Source organism: Pseudophryne corroboree, chromosome 1 (genome assembly GCF_028390025.1).
Source record: "Pseudophryne corroboree isolate aPseCor3 chromosome 1, aPseCor3.hap2, whole genome shotgun sequence".
Taxonomy (NCBI): Eukaryota; Metazoa; Chordata; class Amphibia; order Anura; family Myobatrachidae; genus Pseudophryne; species Pseudophryne corroboree.
Genome location: NC_086444.1, coordinates 1,156,908,383 through 1,156,932,529, shown reverse-complemented (window position 1 = coordinate 1,156,932,529; position 24,147 = coordinate 1,156,908,383). Strand labels below are relative to the sequence as shown.

Below are 24,147 nucleotides of genomic sequence, written 5' to 3'. Positions count from 1 at the left end.
ATAATCGGTTCTTTCTGGTGCAGTAGGTAAATCTCTTTGATTTACCGTATCTATACTCATACCTAGGAATTGAAGTCGTTAAGACGGAATTAGATGCAATTGTTTTTGAACTTGACACTGCAACCGTGGTGTACGTTAGTAGCGCAAGTAAGAGGAACCTCTGTTGAGACAGAGTTCTTATGAGCAGATCGTCTAAGTATGGAACGATTGTCACTGCCAGGGCTCTGAGATGAGCTATCATCACCAACCTCACTTTGGTGAATACCCGAGGCGCTGACAAGAGGCCAAACGGTAGAACCTGAAACGGTTAATGGTTGTGGCGTATTGCAAAACGCAAGAACCTGTGATGCGGTGACCAAACCGGAATGGGTAAATACGCATTCTGAAGATCAAGCGCAATCATGCAATCTTGTGGCTCCAAATATGCAAATACTAACCGCAGAAATCCATTTTCAAACTGTAGTAAGTGACTTGCTGATTGAGACTGCGACGGAGCCCTCCGGCTTCGGTACCCCAAACAGAGGGGAATAAGTAACCCTGACTCTGTTGGTGTACCAGGCCTGGAAATAAAAACAGCTGAAACCAGCAGAGACTGAATGGCAACCTGCCAAAACGCCTAATTTCGTCCGACAGAGGCAGTCTTGTCTTTTAACCTTTAAATAGTGGATACATCCATGAGTGGATGTCTGGAAACCCGGCAAATGTAACGTGTAAAGGCGCGCTTCCACAATTGGAAATTCGAGATGGCCTAAGAGGCCATCAAGCCACTGGCTTGTTGACTTTAGCGCCCTGGCGTTACAAGTTGTGACTGTTTTTGTACCACAGCCTTGAAAAGAGTGAAGTCTAAAGACTTTAAACGCCGGACCAAAGTATTTCCGTTTTGATACCGGAGGAGGCAATGGCTAGACTTTACCCCCCCCCCGCCTTGGCCTGAATATCAAATTTAGTACCAAACAACTTCTGGCCTTGTCGTGCTGAAACTATCGACGATAAAAAGCGAGAATCGAGGTAACAGGCGTCAGCAGAAGCTTTACAGAGATACTCTGCAGCTTCTTATTAACGATAAGTCTAATGTGATAGTCATTGTTTCCATACATAGAGCGTCTAGTGACCCAAATGTATCTTGGGTCTTTATAATGTTTGACACAGACGAATTCACCAATGGCGGATTCTCCCATTTAGATGTGGAAACGGGTAAATAGACTTAAATCTTAGTCAGATATTCTAAATAAGAAACTCATTGAAGATCTGTCGTTTATTAAATTCGACGGATTAGATGTTAGAGTCTCCTTAGTCTCTGTAAATTTGAGACATTGACTCACTGGTCATTAGCAATGTATGGTTGCCCAAACTGCTGGTCTAATGTACCCTTCTCACTCGTAGTTATCGCTGTGAGGTTTGACATAGAATTTGTCAGACTGCATTAAATGATAAGACCAGTTAAATTAACACCCTGGTACCCAAAAGGAAGTTGGACCTTTGGAAAGTCTGAGACTCCTCCGTTAGAGCTGGCGGAGTAACTTCCGAGACTCCGATCTTACCACTCCTGTCGAACGGAGTCAATTTGAATTGCCAATGCTTAACATAGGATCTGGGAATAAACAGGCTTCCGGAGTGGAAACCTACAACGCAACTGAATCTGTGGTAGATTTATGTACAGACATTGTAGTAAACCTTGTTTTTAGTCTGTGTTGGAGCCTTACTCCTTATACACACAGACAACACAATAGCCAAAGGCCAGACACTTGCACAACCCAGTAAAGTCTTTACTTAAGGTGTGTAATAAATAAAATAAAAATATATATATTTATGTCGAAGAACCAAAATTCCCACTAACACCCCTGCGCCTCCATGTGGAGTAGAGATGTATGGCAGGAATGTTCTGGAATTACAAACTGGAAGAAACAGGAAACATGATTAAAATGGCCCCCATGCCATGCTTACACTGAAAATCACAGGACAGGTTACAATACCTGCTGCAGTGTTAATATAGGCTCAATAGCCTATTATACAGTGATAAACACTGTCTAGTAAACCGTAATAAACACATGCAGGTTACAATACATGCCTTCAGTGTTAATATAGGCTCAATAGCCTATTATACCCTGCATAATCACAGGCAAGTCACAATCCAGTTAATATAAACACTGCCTGCAGTTAATTTTGTATTAACATTCCTCTAGATATGGCAGCCTGCTATTTCCCCTTGCAGCCGCGCTGTAATCAGCCAGGTCCCCCCCCCCCCCCCCTCTCTGTACTCCCTGTAGCGCTGTGTTAGCGGTGAGCCGGGAAGCTCATTGCAGGGAGGCGAGAGACATTCAAAGTAGCGGAGGGCGGCTGGCCGGGGCGCGTAGCTGTCGCTAGCCGAGCTGCGGCGGGTCTCCCCCTCTGGGCGCTGCACTTTCCATACAGCGCTGACAGAGCGCCTGGCGGGAGGACGGAGCGCCTGGGCCGGGAGGACGGAGCGGCTGGGCTAAGTGGCAGTGAGCGGGCACATCAACGGACCCCACACAGCGGGGCGGCAGCCTGCGCTGACCGCCCCGTTTCCCCAGCATACCTTTTGTAGGAGGTCTGCGACAGGCTTCTAAGCTCAGAGCTCTCCGGTCATAGCTGCGACGGGGCTTCTATCTGTAAGCTCCATCCAGCTCTTTGATCACTTCTTCATGGCTGTGACGGGGCTTCTTTCTGTAAGCTCCGTCCAGCTGTTGCAGGAGCCAGTGGGCCTGTGGCTGTGAGGGTGCTCTTTGTGCAGCGGCACTATCCCGGACCCATGTTTTTCCAGAAACTGGGAAGGGATGTTCTATAGTAAAAAGTAAAAATGAAAAATTAATAAAATCTTCCACCAAGTGTGGGAAGTCCCCACAAGCCTCGTTATTGCTGTGAGCACGGAAAAAAACACTGAGGTCGTACACTGAGGTACTCTGGGATATGGAGGGGTGGGAGTTCTAAATTTAAATATTCAGTGCCTTTGTTTCTGCTAAGCCGTCCATATCCCAAGAGTACTCCAGTGACCCCTAGTGGATGAAAAAGAAATAGGAATCCCGTAACAGGAAGACGCTGCCCTTGGCCGAAAGGGCACAGGATGGGACAGCGTTCCTATATACAAGTACAGGCAGTGTGTGAGCAGCCACAGTGTAATGTACATACAATGATGCAAACCAACATGATACAGAGCAGGGTAATATCAGCAAGAATGGGGCAGAGCTGGGCTGTTATGTGTAATTTGGGGTAATAACAGTCACTTGGAAGCAGTCTGGAGCATTATGTTATGATTTGGGGGGGGGGGGGATTAGGGGAATCCTACAGATCAATGGGCAGCAGATAAGGGGGTAGAGCCGGGGTATTGTGTAATGTAGTAAATAAACTCAACTGGGGTCCCACCGGGACCTCGCTTGGTATACTACAAATGAGAATGTTTTCTATGCGTGTAATACAGGAAAACCACCACTGACATCTGCTAAGGGGTGGTCTTCTGTATACCGGCGGTCGGGCTCCCGGCGCTCAGTATACCGGCGCCGGGAGCCCGACAGCCGGCATACAGACACTTATTTTCCCTCGTGGGGGTCCACGACCCCCATAGAGGGAGAATAAAATAGTGTGGCGCGCGTATCGCGCCACCGTGCCCGTAGCGTGGCGAGCGCAGCGAGCCCGTAAGGGGCTCATTTGCCCTCGCCACACTGTCGGTAAGCCGGCGGCCGGGCTCCCGGCGCCGGTATGCTGGTCGCCGGGAGCCCGACCGCCGGCCAGCCGTAGTGAACCCCTGCTAAGGACTGTAGCGATGGCAACACATGAATAGTGATGCATTGTTACAGTAGTAAAATGATTACCTTTTTACAAGAATATGCAGTATCCAATCGGATGTAAAAATAAGATTTTAAATCTACCGGTAAATCTTTTTCTCCTAGTCCGTAGAGGATGCTAGGGACTCCGTAAGGACCATGGGGTATAGACGGCTCCGCAGGAGACATGGGCACTGTAAGACTTTAGAATGGGTGAGCACTGGCTCCTCCCTCTATGCCCCTCCTCCAGACCTCAGTTAGGACTGTGCCCAGAGGAGACGGACAGTACGAGGAAAGGATTTTTGTTAATCTAAGGGAGAGATACATACCAGCCCACACCATCCACACCGTATAACATGGTATAAGAAAAAAACAACATGAACAAAACAGTATCAGCCAGAGACTGAACACAACTGTAACATAACCCTTATGTATGCAATACTATATCCGAGCCTTGCAGAATTTGTCCGCACTGGGACAGGCGCCCAGCATCCTCTACGGACTAGGAGAAAGACTTACCGGTAGGTTTAAAATGTTATTTTCTTACGTCCTAGAGGATGCTGGGGACTCCGTAAGGACCATGGGGATTATACCAAAGCTCCAGACCAGGCGGGAGTGTGCAGATGACTCTGCAGCACAAATTGAGCAAACATGAGGTCCTCATCAGCCAGGGCATCAAACTTGTAAAATTTTGCAAAAGTGTTTGAACCCGACCAAGTAGCTGCTCGGCACAGCTGTAATGCTGAGACGCCTCGGGCAGCCGCCCAAGAAGAGCCCACCTTCCTAGTGGAATTAGCCTTTACCGAATCTGGTAACGGCAATCCTGCCATAGAATGAGCCTGCTGAATCGTGTTACAGATCCAGCGAGCAATAGTCTGCTTAGAAGCAGGAGCGCCAACTTTGTTGGCAGCATACAGGACAAACAGTTTGGCGGCTACAGGTGACTTGGAGGATTCCAAGTCCCTGGATGTAGTCAGGGCCTTAAAAATTTATGTAGCCAGGATGGCTCGAGTTAGGAAAACCGAGGCACTGAGAAATTTTAATTCAACTGTTTGAAGAGGTTCAAACCAGTGTGATTTCAGGAACTGTAACACCACATTCAGGTGCCACTGGGGGCACAGAAGGAGGTTGGGTGTGCAGCACAAAAAGTCTGGACCTCTGGGAGAGAAGCCAATTCCTTTTGAAAGAATATAGCGAAGGCTGAAATCTGCACCTAAATGGAGCCTAACTTTAGGCCCATATCCACTCCTGTCTGTAGGAAATGGAGAAAACGACCCAGCTGAAAATCTTCCGTAGGAGCATTCTTGGCTTCACACCAAGACACATTTCCTCCAGATACGGTGATAATGCCTCGCCGTTACCTCCTTCCTAGCTTTGATTAGAGTAGGGATGACTTCCCCCGGAATACCCTTCCTAGCTAGGATTTGGGGTTCAACCGCCATGCCGTCAAACGTAACCGCTGTAAGTCCTGGAACATGCAGGGCCCCTGTTGTATCAGGTCCTCCCCGAGAGGAAGAGGCCACGGATCTTCTGCGATCATTTCCTGAATATCTGAATACGAGGCCAATCTGGAACAATGAGTATTGTCTACACTCATGTTCGTCTTATGATTCTCAATAGTTTTGAGATGAGTGGAAGAGGAGGGAACACAGACCGACTGAAACACCCACGGTGTAACTAGGGCATCCACCGCCACTGCCTGAAGGTCCCTCGACCTGGAACAATACGTCCAAAGCTTTTTGTTGAGGCGTGACGCCATCATGTCTATTTGAGGAAGTCCCCAACGACTTGTTACCTCTGCAAAGACTTCTTGATGAAGCCCCCACTCTCCTGGATGGAGCTTGTGTCTGATGAGGAAGTCTGCCTCCCAGTTGTCTACTCCCGGGATGAAGACTGCTGACAGAGCGCTTACATGATTTTCCACCCAGCGAAGAATCCTGGTGGCTTCTGCCATTGCTGCTCTGCTTCTTGTCCCTCCTTGGCGGTTTACATGCGCCAAGGCTGTGACATTGTCTGACTGAATCAGAACAGGTAGGTTGCGAAGAAGATTCTCCGCTTGCTGTAGGCCGTTGTATATGGCCCTTAATTCCAGCACATTGATGTGTAGACAAGCCTTCTGGCTTGACCATATTCCCTGAAAATTTCTTCCTTGTGTGACTGCTCCCCATCCTCGGAGGCTCGTGTCCATGGTCACAAGAACCCAATCTTGAATGCCAAACCTGTGACCCTCTAGAAGGTGAGCACTCTGAAGCCACCACAGGAGAGATACCCTGGGCCCTGGGGGACAGGCTTATCCTCCGATGCATGTGTAGATGGGACCCTGACCATTTGTCCAGAAGGTCCCACTGAAAAGTTCTTGCATGGAAACTGCCGAACGGAATTGCCTCGTAGGCCGCCACCATCTTTCCCAATTCCCGAGTGCATTAATGAACTGACTTTTTGGTTTTAGCAGGTCCTTGACCATGTTCTGGAGTTCCTGGGCTTTTTCCATTGGGAGAAAAACCCTCTTTTTCTCGGTCCAGAATCATGCCCAAAAATGTCAGCCGAGTTGTCGGAACCAACTGCGACTTTGGTAGCTTTAGAATCCAGCCGTGTTGTTGTAGTACTCAGAGAGACACTTTCTTTAATAACGGATCTCTCGATCTTGCCTTTATCAGGAGATCGTCCAAGTATGGGATAATTGTGACCCCCTGCTTGCGCAGGAGCACCATAATTTCCGCCATCACCATGGTGAAAATTCTCAGGGCCGTGGAAAGCCCAAACGGCAACGTCTGAAACTGGTAATGACAATCCTGTACAGCGAATCTCAGGTACGCCTGATGAGGAGCCTATATGGGGACATGAAGGTAAGCATCCTTTATGTCTAGTGACACCATAAAATACCCCCCTTCCAGGCTGGAGATAACTGCCCAGAGAGATTCCATCTTGAATTTGAACCTCTTCAAATATAAGTTTAGGGATTTTAGATTCAGAATTTGTCTGACCGAGCCGTCTGGCAGCTGAAACTGTTTCCCTCTCTGGGGGAGAAGCTGGCAAGGCAGATTTGAAAAATCGGTGTGGAGGCACATCTTCGATTGTAGCCTTGGGATACAATTTCGATCACCCAAGCATCCAAATCCGACTGAACCCAGACCTGGCTGAAGAGACGAAGATGTGCCCCCACCGGTGTGGACTCCCGCAGCGGTGCCCCAGCGTCATGTGCTGGATTTTGTAGAGGCCAGGGAGGATTTTTGTTCCTGGGAACTAGCCGTAGCTGGTGCTCTTTTCCCTCTACCTTTACCTCTGGAGAGGAAGGAAGAGCCCCGACCCTTTCTGAACTTATGCGACCAAAAGGACTGCATCTGGTATTGTGTTTTCTTTTGCTGTGGGGGAACATAAGGCAAAAAGGAAGACTTACCCGTGGTAGCTGTGGAAACCAGGTCCGCAAGGCCCTCCCCAAATAAAACTTCACCCTTGCAAGGCAAAGCCTCCATACGTCTCTTTGAATCAGCATCACCTGTCCATTGACTGGTCCACAGGGACCTAGCAGAAACTGCCATGGCATTGGCTCTTGAACCCAACAGCCCAATATCTCTCGCAGCCTCTCATATATAACGCTGCGTCCTTAATGTGACCCAAGGTCAACAAAATACTATCCTTATCTAAGGTGTCAATGTCAGATGACAAGTTATCTACCCATGCTGCAATTGCGCTACCAACCCATGCAGACACTACTGCAGGCCTGAGCAGGGCTCCCGTGTGTGCATAAATTGATTTCAAGGTAGTTTCCGGCCTGCGATCCGCAGGATCTTTCAGGGCTGCTGGGGACGGTAGAGCCACCTTTTTGGATAAGCGCGTCAAAGCCTTGTCCACCGTGGGTGAGAATTCCCACCATAACCTGTCCTTTTGAGGGGAAAGGATACGCCATAATAATTCTCTTGGGAACCTGCAGTCTCTTGTCTGGAGTTTCCGAAGCCTTTTCAAAATAAAGTGTTCAGCTCATGAGATGGGGGAAACGTTACCTCAGGTTTCATCCCCTTAAACATGCAGACCCTCGTGTCAGGGACAGAAGGGTCCTCTGAGATATGTATAACATTTTATTGCAATAATCATATTGAATACTCTTGGCCACTCTTGGGTGTAACCTCGCATCATAGTCGACACTGGAGTCAGAATCCATGTCGGTATCAGTGTCTGCTACCTGGGAAAAGGGACGTTTATAGGACCCTGAAGGGTCTTGTGACACTGCCAAAGCCATGGATTGACTCCCTGCTTTGTCCTTGGACTCTGCTTTGTCCAATCTCTTATGTAATAAAGTCACATTAGCATTTAACACATTCCACATATCCAACCAATCCGGTGTCGGCTGTGCCGACTGAGGCACCACCATCTGCTCTGCATCCTCCCGCTTCAGACATGTCGACACACGTACTGACACCCCCACACACACTGGGATCTATGAATAAGGGGACAGCTCCACAATAAGGCCCTTTGGGGGAGAGAGGGAGAGAGAGTATGCCAGCACACACCCAGCACCACTAGACACTGAAAGCACAGTCCCAGCCTATACAGTGCTTTTTTTGTATATGATTTGCGCCAAATAAATGTGGCCCCCCTCGTATTTTATCCGGTTACTTGGTTCAGCGGGGGAGAGTCCGGGAGCAGCCTCTCTGCAGCATGCTGTGGAGAAAATGGCGCTGGTTAGTGCTGGAGGATCAAGCCCCGCCCCCTCGACGGCGTGCTTCGGTCCCGCACAATTTTTTTATACTGGCGGGGATTTTATCATATACTGCCTCTGCAGTATCTGAGCCTGGTGCCAGTCTTATTTGAGGTAATTATTGCTGCCCAGGGAGCCCCCCCTGCGCCATTGCTGTGCCTTGTGTGTGGGAGCAATGGCGTGCAGCGTGACTGCTGCGCGGTACTCACTGAAGATCTGAAGTCTGCCGCCTGTGAAGTCTTTCTTCATTTACTCACCCGGCTTCTATCTTCCGGCTCTGAGGACGGCAGCGCGGCTCCAGGACGAACAGCGAGGACGACACCTGTGTTCCGACCCTCTGGAGCTAATGGTGTCCAGTAGCCTAAGACGTAGAGCCCATCAGTAAAGTAGGTCTGAGTCTCTCCCCTCAGTCCCACGAAGCAGGGAGCCTGTTGCCAGCAGTGCTCCCTGAAAATAAAAAACCTAACAAAAGTCTTTTCAGAGAAACTCAGTAGAGCTCCCCTGCAGTGCATCCAGTCTCCTCTGGGCACAGTATCTAACTGAGGTCTGGAGGAGGGGCATAGAGGGAGGAGCCAGTGCACACCCATTCTAAAGTCTTACAGTGCCAGTGTCTCCTGCGGAGCAGTCTATACCCCATGGTCCTTACGGAGTCCCCAGAATCCTCTAGGACGTACGAGAAAATGTATACACTAATGAAGAGTATATGGCTTTTATTGGCTAACTACGCTTGAAATAAAGAGAATATTTTATGCTGTTGTACCCTTACTAGAACATCTCTACAGAAACCCCCCCAAAAAAAATCTTTATTTACTGCATCAGTTAAGAATTTAGTCAAAAAAACGTGGAGTCCTCTGAAGACCCCAGATTGGTAAAATAAGAATTTACTTACCGATAATTCTATTTCTCGGAGTCCGTAGTGGATGCTGGGGTTCCTGAAAGGACCATGGGGAATAGCGGCTCCGCAGGAGACAGGGCACAAAAAAGTAAAGCTTTTACCAGATCAGGTGGTGTGCACTGGCTCCTCCCCCTATGACCCTCCTCCAGACTCCAGTTAGGTACTGTGCCCGGACGAGCGTACACAATAAGGGAGGCAATTTGAATCCCGGGTAAGACTCATACCAGCCACACCAATCACACCGTACAACTTGTGATCTAAACCCAGTTAACAGTATGATAACAGAAAGAGCCTCTTAAAGATGGCTCCTTAACAATATAACCCGAATTTGTTAACAATAACTATGTACAGTATAGCAGATAATCCGCACTTGGGATGGGCGCCCAGCATCCACTACGGACTCCGAGAAATAGAATTATCGGTAAGTAAATTCTTATTTTCTCTATCGTCCTAAGTGGATGCTGGGGTTCCTGAAAGGACCATGGGGATTATACCAAAGCTCCCAAACGGGCGGGAGAGTGCGGATGACTCTGCAGCACCGAATGAGAGAATTCCAAGTCCTCTTTTGCCAGGGTATCAAATTTGTAGAATTTTACAAACGTGTTTTCCCCCGACCACGTAGCTGCTCGACAGAATTGTAATGCCGAGACCCCTCGGGCAGCCGCCCAAGATGAGCCCACCTTCCTTGTGGAATGGGCCTTAACAGATTTAGGCTGTGGCAGGCCTGCCACAGAATGAGCAAGTTGAATTGTGTTACAAATCCAACGAGCAATCGTCTGCTTAGAAGCAGGGGCACCCAACTTGTTGGGTGCATATAGTATCAACAGCGAGTCAGATTTTCTGACTTCAGCCGTCCTTGAAATGTATATTTTTAAGGCTCTGACAACGTCCAACAACTTGGAGTCCTCCAAGTCGCCAGTGGCCGCAGGCACCACAATAGGTTGGTTCAGGTGAAACGCTGATACCACCTTAGGGAGAAAATGCGGACGAGTCCTCAGTTCTGCCCTATCCGAATGGAAGATTAGATAAGGGCTTTTATAAGATAAAGCCGCCAATTCAGATACTCTCCTGGCGGAAGCCAGGGCCAGTAACATAGTCACTTTCCATGTGAGATATTTAAAATCCACCTTTTTCAATGGTTCAAACCAATGGGATTTGAGGAAATCTAAAACTACATTTAGATCCCACGGTGCCACCGGAGGCACCACAGGAGGCTGTATATGCAGTACTCCTTTAACAAAAGTCTGTACCTCAGGAACTGAGGCCAATTCTTTTTGGAAGAATATTGACAGGGCCGAAATTTGAACCTTAATAGATCTCAATTTGAGACCCATAGACAATCCTGATTGTAGGAAATGTAGGAAACGACCCAGTTGAAATTCCTCCGTCGGAACACTCCGATCCTCGCACCACGCGACATATTTTCGCCAAATGCGGTGATAATGTTTCGCGGTGACTTCCTTCCTTGCCTTAATCAAGGTAGGAATGACTTCTTCTGGAATGCCTTTCCCTTTTAGGATCTGGCGTTCAACCGCCATGCCGTCAAACGCAGCCGCGGTAAGTCTTGAAAGAGACAGGGACCCTGTTGTAGCAGGTCCCTTCTCAGAAGTAGAGGGCACGGGTCGTCCGTGACCAACTCTTGAAGTTCCGGGTACCAAGTCCTTCTTGGCCAATCCGGAGCCACTAGTATTGTTCTTACTCCTCCTCACCGTATAATCTTCAATACCTTTGGTATGAGAGGCAGAGGAGGAAACACATATACTGATTTGTACACCCAAGGTGTTACCAGTGCGTCCACAGCTATTGCCTGTGGATCTCTTGACCTGGCGCAATACTTGTCCAGTTTCTTGTTGAGGCGAGACGCCATCATGTCTACCATTGGTCTTTCCCAACAGTTTATTAGCATGTGGAAGACTTCTGGATGAAGACCCCCCTCTCCCGGGTGAATATCGTGTCTGCTGAGGAAGTCTGCTTCCCAGTTGTCCACGCCCGGGAAGAACACTGCTGACAGTGCTATTACGTGATTCTCCGCCCAGCGAAGAATCTTGGCAGCTTCTGCCATTGCACTCCTGCTTCTTGTGCCGCCCTGTCTGTTTACATGGGCGACCGCCGTGATGTTGTCCGACTGAATCAACACCGGTTTTCCTTGCAGGAGTGGTTCCGCCTGGCTTAGAGCATTTTGGATTGCTCTTAGTACCAGAATGTTTATGTGAAGAGACTTTTCCAGGTTCGTCCATACCCCCTGGAAGTTTCTTCCTTGTGTGACTGCTCCCCAACCTCTCAGGCTGGCGTCCGTGGTCACCAGGATCAAATCCTGTATGCCGAATCTGCGGCCCTCCAATAGATGAGCCTTTTGCAACCACCACAGAAGATATACCCTTGTCCTTGGCGACAGGGTTATTCGCAGGTGCATCTGAGGATGCGACCCTGACCATTTGTCCAACAGATCCCTTTGGAAAATTCTTGCATGGAATCTGCCGAATGGAATTGCTTCGTAAAAAGCCACCATTTTTCCCAGGACTCTTGTGCATTGATGTACAGACACCTTTCCTGGTTTTAGGAGGTTCCTGACAGGTCGGATAACTCCTTGGCTTTTTCCTCGGGAAGAAAAACCTTTTTCTGAACCGTGTCCAGAATCATCCCTAGGAACAGCAGACGTATCGTCGGAAAACAGCTGCGATTCTTGGAATATTTAGAATCCAGTCGTGCCGTCGAAGAACTACTTTAGATAGTGCTCTTCCGACCTCCAACTGTTCTCTGGAACTTGCCCTTTTTAGGTCGTGCAAGTAAGGGATAATTTAGATGCCTTTTTTCTTTGAAGAAACATCTTTTCGGCCATTACCTTGGTAAAAAGGCCCGGGGTGCCGTGGATAATTCAAACGGCATCGTCTGAAACTGATATTGACAGTTCTGTACCACGAACCAGAGGTACCCTTGATGAGAAGGACAAAATTTGGACATGGAGGTAATCCTTGATGTCCAGGGACACCATATAGTCCCCTTTTTTCCGGTTCGCTATCACTGCTCTGAGTGACTTTATCTCGATTTGAACCTTTTATGTAAGTGTTCAAAACATTTTAGATTTAGACTATGTGTCACCAAGCCGTCTGGCTTCAGTACCACAATATAGTGTGGAAAAATAATACCCTTTTCCTTGTCGTAGGAGGGGTACTTTGATTATCACCTGCTGGATATACAGCTTGTGAATTGTTTCCAATGCTGCCTCCCTGTCGGAGGGAGCCGTTGGTAAAGCAGACTTCAGGAACCTGCGAGGAGAAGATGTCTCGACTCTCCAATCTTTACCCCTGGGATAATACTCGTACGATCTAGGGGTCAACTTGCGAGTGATCCCACTGCGCCCTGAGACTCTTGAGACTACCCCCCCACCTTGAGTCCGCTTGCACGGCCCCAGCGTCATGCTGAGGACTTGGCAGACGCGGTGGAGGGCTTCTTTTCCTGGGAAAGGGCTGCCTGCTGCAGTCTACTTCCCTTACCTCTATGTCTGGGCAGATATGACTGGCCTTTTGCCTGCATGCCCTCATGGGAAAGGAAAGATTGAGGCTGAAAAGACGGTGTCTTTTTTAGCTGAGATGTAACTTGGGGTAAAAAAGGTTGGATTTCCCAGCTGTTGCTGTGGTCCCCAGGTCCGATGGACCGACCCCCAAATAACTCTTTCCCTTTATACAGCAATACTTCCATCTGCCGTATGGGATCTGTATCACCTGACCACTGTCGTGTCCCTGACATCTTCTGGGAGATATGGACAACGCACTTATCTTGATGCCAGAGAGCAAATATCCCTCTGTGCATCTCACGTACATATAACAGGATTTTGGTACTTACCGATAAATCCCTTTCTCCGATTCCACAGGGGCCACTGGAGCGTAGTTACAATGGGGATATAGTAGGCAGTAATTGGGAGCTGGCACTTTAAAATTCTCAACCTGTGGCTAGCTCCTCCCCTACTATCTCCCCTCCAAGCCAGTCTACGTAAAACTGTGCCCGATGAGAGATGGAATAAACAAACCTTAAGGTAGAGGAGGTTAATGACGCCCTGTAAACCAGGATAACCCAAACTAAACCTGGAACAGAACCTGACAAAAAACCAGGCTAGCCTGAACTCAACAAGCAGTCATATGGTGATCTGCAAACCGTTAAGCAAAAAACAAGGAGGAACAGCGCTGGGCGGGCGTCCAGTGGCCCCTGTGGAATCGGAGAAAGGGATTTATCGGTAAGTACCAAAATCCTGTTTTCTCCTTCATCCACTAGGGGCCACTGGAGCGTAGTTACAATGGGGACGTCCCAGAGCTCCCAAAAACGGGCGGGAGAGCGCTGCGAGTCCTGTAAAAACTGCTCGGCCAAATTGTGATGCAGAGGCCGCAAAAGTGTCAAACTTGTAGAATTTGACAATAGGAATGTCAGTCCGACCAAGTAGCCGCCCGACAAACTATTTATGGAGACCCCACGGGCAGCCGCCCACAAAGGTCTTACCACGCGCGTTAAGTGCGCTGAAATGGAATACGGAGGCTCCCTAGCAACCTCCAAGAAGACTGTCTGATGGTTAGATGTATCCAACGGCCCAGCGTATGTTGGGACCCCGGCTATTTAGCACGGGAGCATTGTACAGCACCAAGAAGAAAACACTTTGTCGAATAGCCGAAGACCTCTGTAGGGAGAGTCGGCGAGCCATGACAACATTCAAAGAGGACCAAAAAACACTAGTGTCAGATTTGTCGGAAAAATGGACATCCCCTCAGGAAGAAACGACCGCTGAGACCGAAACTCAGCCGGGGGAGATGCCATAGAGCACTCCCTGAAAAAGAGGCCGAACCTACGGCCGCTAGGCTAATCTCTTTTGGAAGAAAACCGAAAAAAAACAGAGACCTAAAATTCAGGTCAGTGTGGTATGAAGCGCAGCGGAGCAAAACCTCCCAGAGAAACCAAAGATGACGGCTGAATGGTAACTGAAAGAAGGGGAAAACCCCTTTTATGCTTATTATGTCCGATACAGTTTTCCAAAAGTGGCAAAAGCGAGAAGAGGTAACAGACTTCTGAAATCGGGGCCCGGTAGGCCTAACCAACCTAGGGAACTACTCCCTTCTGAGGTCTCGTGAACAGTCACACGGTTACACGGAACCAGTGTAAGATTGAACAAGGAAAAGTTGTTGAAGTGGACAGTCCAGTCGAGGTAGTAGCATAGGCTCCTCTACTGACAACAGGTGTATCTGTATCTTCAAGACATCTGTGGCCCAACCAGAGCCACCGAGAGGACTAGCACGCATAATCCCCTCCTGTGTTACCGAACCGGAGGTAGAAATTAAAAAGGGAGGCCGGATAGAATAACCAGAAAACTCCCCGGAGCCCTGAGGGCCTCCTCGGCTACTGCCCGAGCTCACGCCCGAGAGTAGTAAAGGGTTAAAAAGTCAGTCAGAACGCCCTGAGGTCGATCCGAAATCTCCGCCCACAGCGGACCAGCTGACAAAACTCCGGGGAATGTTTTCTCCCCCGGGAGTCTGACCTGGTGGCTTGACCCGGAAAGAAGATTGTTGTCCCCCGCTCAGAGAGGGATGTTGTCCCCCGTTCAGAGAGGAATGTTGTCCCCCGCTCAGAGAGGAATGGAGGCGACCACTCCTTGCGTCGCAACTTGACTGAAGGAATAGAGTACCTGGTGCCGAGGAAGGAAAAATCCTCTGACGGACCAAGTTGAGAAACGTCTATGAGGAGCATAAATTGGATCTGTGTTGAACCATAAGCTCCTGGATCCTCCGGATATTCAGAAGCCACCTAATGTACAGAGTGGGAAAGCAGCAGTAGATTGTCCATTTAGGGAACCAACGTCACCTTCTGCCCTTGAAAGAGTTATTCTGTGATCTTCCTGAACTCTGTGGGAGCGGAAGAGATACCGAGAGGAAAGGACTGACAGTGAAAATGAGAATCCTGTAATGTGAATCTGAGAAAAGCCCGTCCAACTGAAATCAGTAAACAGGCATCTCTGAAGACAAGGGACACGTAAAAACTCCCTTTCTTGTTCAAAAAAAAAAATAGCAATCACAGACTGAAAGGATTGTAAGGCCAGAATAGGTCTGGCCGAGCCAACTGGCTTCGGAACGTGAGAAGAAAACAAAGGCCTGAGAACTGTCCCGATTCAAATGATATGTGAAAAACAGGGATCAACACTCTTTGCGGTTAGAAGCATATGGAGCGCCGCCTGCAGTATGACTCTTGTCATCGTAAATCGGCCGCCCCCTGCCGAGGGACTCCTGAGATGGTTGTTCCGAAATCTAGTTTGCCCCAGCCTTCTCAGTTCTTCCCATAGGACCACCGACCTGCGCCTACCCTGGGACCCTCCAGGTGGTAGGAAAGTCTGACCTGTAGTGGGTTTATAAGGATGATGCTGAACCTCTGCTTCAGCTTTTTTTTTTTTTTTTTTTTTTTTTTTGAGATCCCCTGGCGACTGAAATATCGCCCGTGTGGAGTCGAAAGTTTCCGAAGGGTCACGGAAAAATCTAAAGGAAAGACCGGTAACGGTCTGTCTTGGAGCTGGGGCAGTATTAGGAGAAAGCAAAGTGGACTTACCTCCAATGGTTCAAGAAATCCTGCAGAAAGTTCCTTCCCCTGAACCATCTGCCCCGTAGGATTACATGTTCACCTGTCACAGTCGCAGCCCCAGAGGTCGACGGTTTAAGACAGCCCAAGCGAAAATGCAGGGTCCGAGTCTGCAGACGTGGTGACCTTCAAAGATCATAGAGCAGAATCGTGATTCGGACCTGTACCAAAGTATCAATTGATCCTGATGTGAAACATCCTGTAACCTAGAGGACAATTGTTCCACAACCTACCTGTTCCGGACAAGGTAGAAACATGCTGCCGTATATGTCTTCGATGGGTCCCTGAACAAGGTTGCTCAGGAAAACGGCAGCTTGTTGGACCGGCGGTACATCGAGGGGTATATCCTAGAAAGGTTCTGATACCATCTCCTGACGACTGTGGGAAGAGGGTAGGGAAAACAAACATTGTTTGATACCTGATTTTGTGTGTTCGGGTGTCTGACGGCCGCCTACCGGAGCCTGCACAGCTCATCCGAGACTGGGCCAGTCGCTGTCATTTCGTCATTGGCGTCGAACCCTGATGGACTTGACGTGTCCGCCTCCTTTACCTGCAGTACCAGACGAACTGCTGTATAATGCACCTGGATATTCTGAGACACTGGTTCAGACTCCACAGAAAACAGACATCATTAGTATTGTAACCTGGAAGGTTAGCAAGGTTCCTTTAGAAACCTGGAGAGGTGAAATGACGTACAAGATCTCTGGTTAATAGTGACATTACCTGTATAATCTGAGCTGTTCAACAGGAGTGTCCTGCAGGCGCGTGGAGGGCTCTGCAGATGGCTCCACCGCATACTTCACACCTAAGAGGGAATTCTTTAACTATCCCAGGTGAGAGGAGAAAAGGTGGGTTAAAGAAACACAGCCATATGTAAAGTCTGCACTATAATATATAGTGACCGACATCAAATAAACTTTCTGGAGCAGCGGAGACCTGAACCAGTAGCGCTGCGCTGTGGGACAGGAGTCTTAGCCCTAGGCTATAGGGGCTCCCCTTAAAGTTTCTTTATTTTCAAACCCTGGTCCCCCTGTACAGATACCCGCTACTAGCGTACTGAGCCGCAGCGCTATTTGTCTGATGCCTTACACGCATTCCCCAAATTACAAATAGCATTAGTAACTAGCCAAGGAATAATAAAGGGAAGACCACACTGTATGTAGTGTACCGCTAAATTTAGGTGCACCAGATGTTTCTCGGAGGTTCCGCTGGCTTTTCAAAATGGTGACCAGACTGTGAGAAAAGATGGGGGAAATTGTTATGTGGCAAGGAGGTATTTTGTTATTAGAAAATATTGCGGAAGTGGTTTGTTTTATCTTAAAGATGTATGTGGACACCTCTGTACAAACTACACAAAAGTAGGGCACTGGTAGGAACCAGACCCACGCCCTCCATGCCGCAAGGCAGCAACGCCAACCACCACACCATCCGCACTGCCCTATATACGGCATTGTATGCATATATCTATATACATACCTCCACACATCTATATATATATATATATTCATACATACACATCTATATATATATATATATATACACACCCACAGTGAATCCAACCCTGTATGTGAACCCATTAGGGTAGATAAATACTGTAGTATATGTATGGTAAATAAATTGTGCACATTTTTGAATCATTATGAGATGAGCCCCAGCTCCTGTAATAGAGCAGGCTCCTGTATGAAATGCCTGTCAGAGGACTCTCCTGCAGGGAGGAATGTCAGCAACTCCCTGCACAGAAAATTTAAAAACCCCCCCTGAGACAGGATTTGTGTCTAGAGGCAGTGAACGCTGCGATCCGCCGCCGGGAGCCCGCTGAGCAAAGCGGGAATAGCCTTCACCCCCACATCCTACCTTTATCCTCCCTGAACAGCCCGGAGAGGGAAGGGAGCTTGCAGCGGCCGGGGAGCGGTGTGACAGTGCAGCGGCGTGTCCTGTAGCGGCCGGGGGACGGAGTGCGCTTAGCCCGCCGAACAGAGCGGGAGTTAGCTCCGCCCCCTCCGCTTCGGCGCCAAATTTAAACCTGCTCTACCATAAGCGGGAAGCGCCCTGTATCTCCCCGGCCGCTTGTAAGCTGTGGCCGGGGAGCGTTTCATGCACCGAGTCCCATGTGACCTTGTGTGCCAGAGTCTGGAGCCTAGCTGTGTGAGCAATAATGACTCACTTTTGCAAATAATAATGTGCTAAGTATGCTCCTTAGACTCTGGCATACAGCTTCTATTCTCACTGTGTATCCCCCGGCTGCCTTCTGCAGCCGGGTAGTGAAGAGCGCTGAGCCCGCTTACAGAGCGGGCTGAAGCTCCGCCCCCCATATAATGGCGCCAAGTTCAAATTATTAAGCGCCTTTGATGCACTCCAGCCTTCTATGACTGGAGTATAGGGGACCATACCTATGTTGAAAACTGAAACTGTTTAATTCTGGTCAGGATTATATGGAACGCTTCAAGAATTTGCATGTCATCCTTGCACAGGGCTCATGCTGCGCAGGGGCTTTGCTAAACTTCTCTATATCGTTCCAATTTAGTGCTGCCGAAGCAAGCACTTCAAACACATGATAAAACATACATCAGTGACAAGGGGGGATGTTTGTACTCACCACACTTTAGGCGTACTCCAACTCGACCCCGAGGCTCCGACACACGCCGCACGCAGCGGTGTCCGGTCCCTTTTGTACTCATCTTCTGATGGAGTGGCCCCGACACGAGCCGCACGCAGCGGTGTCCGGCCATTTTTGATACTCACCGCTGCCATGCTGCCGGAATCTTCTGCTGGATGGAGTGGCCGCGACACGCGCCGCACGCAGCGGTGTCCGCCGACTCAGGAGAGCTCAGTGTCTCCCTCAGCCGGGGCCCATCCCTAGCCGCACGCAGCTGCGATGGGACCCCGCCGGCAGCTCCCACGGTGCAGACTGGCAGTGGCAGAGCTGCCAGTCTGTGAGTGTAAGAAAGAAAAATAAAATAATAAAGAAAAAAGAAAAATTTCTTCAGCTAAACCCAAGTGAACCAGCTCACATCGGGCACATACTAAGACTGGCTTGGAGGGGAGATAGTAGGGGAGGAGCTAGCCACAGGTTGAGAATTTTAAAGTGCCAGCTCCCAATTACTGCCTACTATATCCCCATTGTAACTACGCTCCAGTGGCCCCTAGTGGATGAAGGAGAAATATAGAATGCATCCTATTAAATGCTCTACATGAATAAAATATTTTCAGTCAGGGAATCCGACCAAGCCAACCCAGCACTGCATCTCCAGGCTGATGGCGATCGCTGGTCGCAGTATAACCACCGTATGTGTGTATATACTTTTTAGGATATTTTTCCAGCTTCCTATCAGCTGGCTCCTTGAGGGCGGCCGTATCTGGAGACGGTAACGCCACTTGATAAGCGTGTGAGCGCCTTATCACCCTAAGGGGTGTTTCCCAACGTACCCTAATTTCTGGCGGGAAAGGGTATAACGCCAATATTTGCTATCGGGGTAACCCTACGCATCATCACACACTTCATTTTATTTTATCTGATTCAGGAAAAACTACAGGTAGTTTTTTCCACTCCCACATAATACCCTTTCTTGTGGTACTTGTAGTATCAGAAACACGTAACACCTCCTTCATTGCCCTTAACGTGTGGCCCTAATGAGAAATACGTTTGTTTATTCACCGTCGACACTGTATTCAGTGTCCGTGTCTGTGTCTGTGTCGACCGACTGAGGTAAATGGGCGTTTTTTAAAAACCCCTGACGGTGTTTCTGAGACGCCTGGACCGGTCCTAATAGATTGTCGGCCGTCTCATGTCGTCAACCGACCTTGCAGCGTGTTGACATTCTCACGTAATTCTCTAAATAAGCCATCCATTCCGGTGTCGACTCCCTAGAGAGTGACATCACCATTACAGGCAATTTCTCCGCCTCCTCACCAACATCGTCCTCATACATGTCGACACACACGTACCGACACACAGCACACACACCGGGAATGCTCTGACAGAGGACAGGACCCACTAGCCCTTTGGGGAGACAGAGGGAGAGTCTGCCAGCACACACCAAAAACGCTATAATTATATAGGGACAACCTTATATAAGTGTTTCTCCCTTATAGCATCTTTTATATATATACACAATATCGCCAAAATCAGTGCCCCCCCTCTCTGTTTTAACCCTGTTTCTGTAGTGCAGTGCAGGGGAGAGCCTGGGAGCCTTCTCTCCAGCTTTTCTGTGAGAGAAAATGGCGCTGTGTGCTGAGGAGATAGGCCCCGCCCCTTTTACGGCGGGCTCGTCTCCCGCTATTTTTGAAGTTAGGCAGGGGTTAAATATCTCCATATAGCCTCTGTGGGCTATATGTGAGGTATTTTTTGCCTCTAATAAGGTTTTTATTTGCCTCTCAGAGCGCCCCCCCCAGCGCTCTGCACCCTCAGTGACTGTTGTGTGAAGTGTGCTGAGAGGAAAATGGCGCACAGCTGCAGTGCTGTGCGCTACCTTTATGAAGACTCAGGAGTCTTCAGCCGCCGATTTTGGACCTCTTCTCTCTTCAGCGTCTGCAAGGGGGCCGGCGGCGCGGCTCCGGTGACCATCCAGGCTGTACCTGTGATCGTCCCTCTGGAGCTAGTGTCCAGTAGCCAAGCAGCAAATCCACTCTGCACGCAGGTGAGTTCACTACTTCTCCCCTAAGTCCCTCGTTGCAGTGATCCTGTTGCCAGCAGGACTCACTGTAAAGTAAAAAACCTAAGCTAAACTTTCTCTAAGCAGCTCTTTAGGAGAGCCACCTAGATTGCACCCTTCTCGTTCGGGCACAAAATCTAACTGGAGTCTGGAGGAGGGTCATAGGGGGAGGAGCCAGTGCACACCACCTGATCTGGTAAAAGCTTTACTTTTTTGTGCCCTGTCTCCTGCGGAGCCGCTATTCCCCATGGTCCTTTCAGGAACCCCAGCATCCACTTAGGACGATAGAGAAAGTACATTGATGAGGTAGACCTGGTATATTAAGGGTTAACATGAATAGATGCTGTGCGCACAGCATCTATCCACGCAGGAAGTTGTTTTAGCTGGGCATGCACCCTACTCAAACAGCCTAGTGTGAAGACTCAGTGTGGGTAGCAGGTCACTGGACAGGAGCAGAAGGGTAGAGCTGAGGTGGTATGTTTGTATCAGTGGGGGTGATGCCAGGGTAGTAATGGGAGGGGTGGAGCCAGTGTAGTTTACAGCTGCACTAAATAAGCCCCCTGTAGGACACCAGTGATCTGCATTCTATTCCAGTTCTGAAGCATCCACTTAGTTTTGAGCAATGAATATTTTTTCCCTCAGTTGTTACTTAAGGCTGCCATTAGAGATTCTGCAGATTTTTCCATACAGCAACTACAATTATATCACACAATGTAATAGGGCAGAGGCTTTGAAGTAGTCCTCTGAGCCGTTACCCCCCACACCCTCCTGCCCTGCCTCCATTACATGCAGAAAGTCATCCCTGTTTGCCTTCCAGCTATACCAGGGATGGAAAAGAAAAAAAACCCAGGTTTATATTAAGATGTAGGGATGGCCATCAGCGTTTCGAAGTCAATGGTCTATGACCAACATCAAACTTTTACCATCAATGGGGGAGAACCAGATAGTTTCCCGCCGTCAATGGTTCAGTGCTTCAGATTTTTTTTTTTAATCCCTCAAAGTGTAAAGGCATGGAGTTTAGCCCCACCCCCTGACAGCCACTAAGCCATGCCCCCGGGCTCTGATTAGCCTACATTTCATGTTACTGTAATGCAGGGGTTGCTATCGATAGGTAAAACCATTGATCTATCAATGATACCATCGATGGATAACCACCAATGATTATCCCTATTAAGATGTTTAAACTAGTTTTGCATTACTTAAAAGAAAAGACTCCTGCTTATTTGTACTGTGAAACATTGTGTTGTATTAGAAACCTTGAGCAAACATGTTTTAGTGCTCAGTAACAATCCAGAGTAATTAGGTTTTGATGCCGTACAATACACAGTACCTTTCAGGACGCGCATTTGATTCTGTGGCATGCTTTTCATCAAAGATTGTGGATTCTTCATCATCATGACGTCTAAAGTTACCATCTGAATGCCGCTTGCGTCCCTGAGACCAACGGGATGGGGGTGGACACCTGATAGAAAAAAAAAAAAAAAAAAAAAGTATTTCTTCACACTGCATGCACAATTGGCGAGCCGAACAATGACAATACAGGAAAGATATTTAGTAGAAAGAAAAAGCAAAATTCCTGAAGCTTACATGACTGGTAAATTTGCTAAGGATCTGAAGGCCGCCACACTGTACGATATAGCGTACTATTCAACACATTTGAACGATAAAACCGCTATATTCCATGTGCGAATGGGGGGGGGGGGGGGGTCATCCATCGCTTCACATGATCTTTCTGCATTTGATGTGGTCGATGATCCCATGCACAGCTATGCACGGGAGGGGGAAGATGACATAGCAGGCATCAGGTCGCCCCTCAGTCGCATCGTTGGTACACAATGTACCATGTGGGGGGGCTTTAGCAGTAGTGAATGTAGTAAAAAAATAAAAATAGGTGTCCTCTGGCTATCACAAAGCTTTAGATAACATGCTATTATGCAGTTCAGCAAATATAATTTAATACTGAAGATAAAAAGGTAACAAAGTTGCTAACAAAAATTATAAAGGAAAAGCTAGCACCATGTGAGGTTGGAAAGGATGCGCTTCTGTAATTACCTTGGGTGGGAGCAACTAGCTCTGTATAGCAACTAGAACAAATAGACAGGACTCCTAGCTAGCACACTCACCCTCTGCTAAGCCAGACCAATCCTTTCCCAGTAACACCAAGCTGGGCTATATACTTAACATCCATGCCAGTCAGTCAATGAAACTTCTGAACAACTCCCCTTCAGTATTACATCCATAGGGGTATATTCAAGTAGCAGCGATAACAGACTTTTCGCGTGGAAAGTCCGGTTTTCGCGCGAAAAAACAGACTTTTCCAGCTAAACGCAATTACAGCCTATTCAATTTTCCTAGAAAATTTATCGTGATCATTTTTTCACTAATTTCACTTCACCTACTCTGACCAGGTGAAAAGTTGGGAAGTGTCACTATTTTAAGGTAAAAATGTTTGGATATGGTACAGAACTCCTGGGACACCCCCCTTAATGACTAATTAGGCACGTTGAGGTTTTTAATTATTTTTAATTGGCCAATAATGACATGTCATTTTTGGGGTGAAAAAGTACAACGTGATGGAAATTGGGGTTCAAGGTATGGGACAGGTATATTGGGGTGCTTTATGAGTGGGACAGGTGTTTTTAGGCTTGCAGATGGGAGTAATCGGTCTGTTTCCACTTTTTTTTTTTTTTCCAAGTACCCTAAAATGACCCAAATATATACTTCTACCCATTTTCATGTACCCCAAGTTTAATGAGAGCATTTAGTTTGCTCAAAAAAAACAAAACTTGCTTTCTATAATTTTTTTGCATTTTTAAAAAAAAATGCATATAACAGCCATTTCACACAATTTACCGTATATACTCGAGTATAAGCCGACTTTTTCAGCACATTTTTCTATGCTGAAAAAGCCCCCCTCGGCTTATACTCGAGTCAACGGCTGCAGCAGACGCCGTGGGCTGTGTGGGCGTCCGCTGCAGCCGGCTCCAGGGACAGACACTAGAGGTCATTATTGACCTCTAGTGTCTGTGCGGCGTTGCTATGGGAGAGACGTCATGACGTCTCTCCCATAGAGATGATCGGGTGCCGGAGCGGGCGGCCAGACGGAGCGGAGCAGCGCAGCAGCAGAAGAAGCGGTCGGGAAGCAGGAGCAGGGTAGTGGTAAGTATTGTTTTTGTGTGTGTTTGTAAGCGGCGACAGGGGCACAGCAACAGGGGGCAAAGAAAGAGGGGGCACAACTACTGGGGGCAGAGAGAGGGGGCACAACTACTGGGGGCAATGAAAGAGGGGGCACAATTACTGGGGGCAAAACTACTGGGGGCAATGAAAGAGGGGGCACAACTACTGGGGGAAAAGAAAGAGGGCATAACTACTGGGGGCAATGAAAGGGGGCAGAACTACTGGGGGCAAAGAAGGGGCATAACTACTGGGGGCAAAGCAACGGGGGCATGTTTTTATCTGGCACTGTGGGGGGGATATCTGTCACTGGGGGTATATATGGCACTGGGGGCACAACCCTTG

At 48.4% G+C, this 24,147-nt stretch overlaps 1 protein-coding gene and 1 pseudogene across 2 annotated transcripts in view; both read right to left on the bottom strand.

Moving 5' to 3' along the window:
* The window catches only part of SLBP (stem-loop histone mRNA binding protein), a 58,203-nt gene that overhangs the window by 20,552 nt on the left and 13,504 nt on the right, over positions 1-24,147 (bottom strand). For both annotated transcript variants that reach the window (XM_063924858.1, XM_063924856.1), the window contains exon 3: positions 21,959-22,090. In XM_063924858.1, the coding sequence (XP_063780928.1) occupies positions 21,959-22,090 (132 nt within the window). The remainder of the gene's footprint in view (positions 1-21,958; positions 22,091-24,147) is intronic.
* Positions 18,403-18,518, bottom strand: LOC134932603 (U6 spliceosomal RNA; annotated as a pseudogene).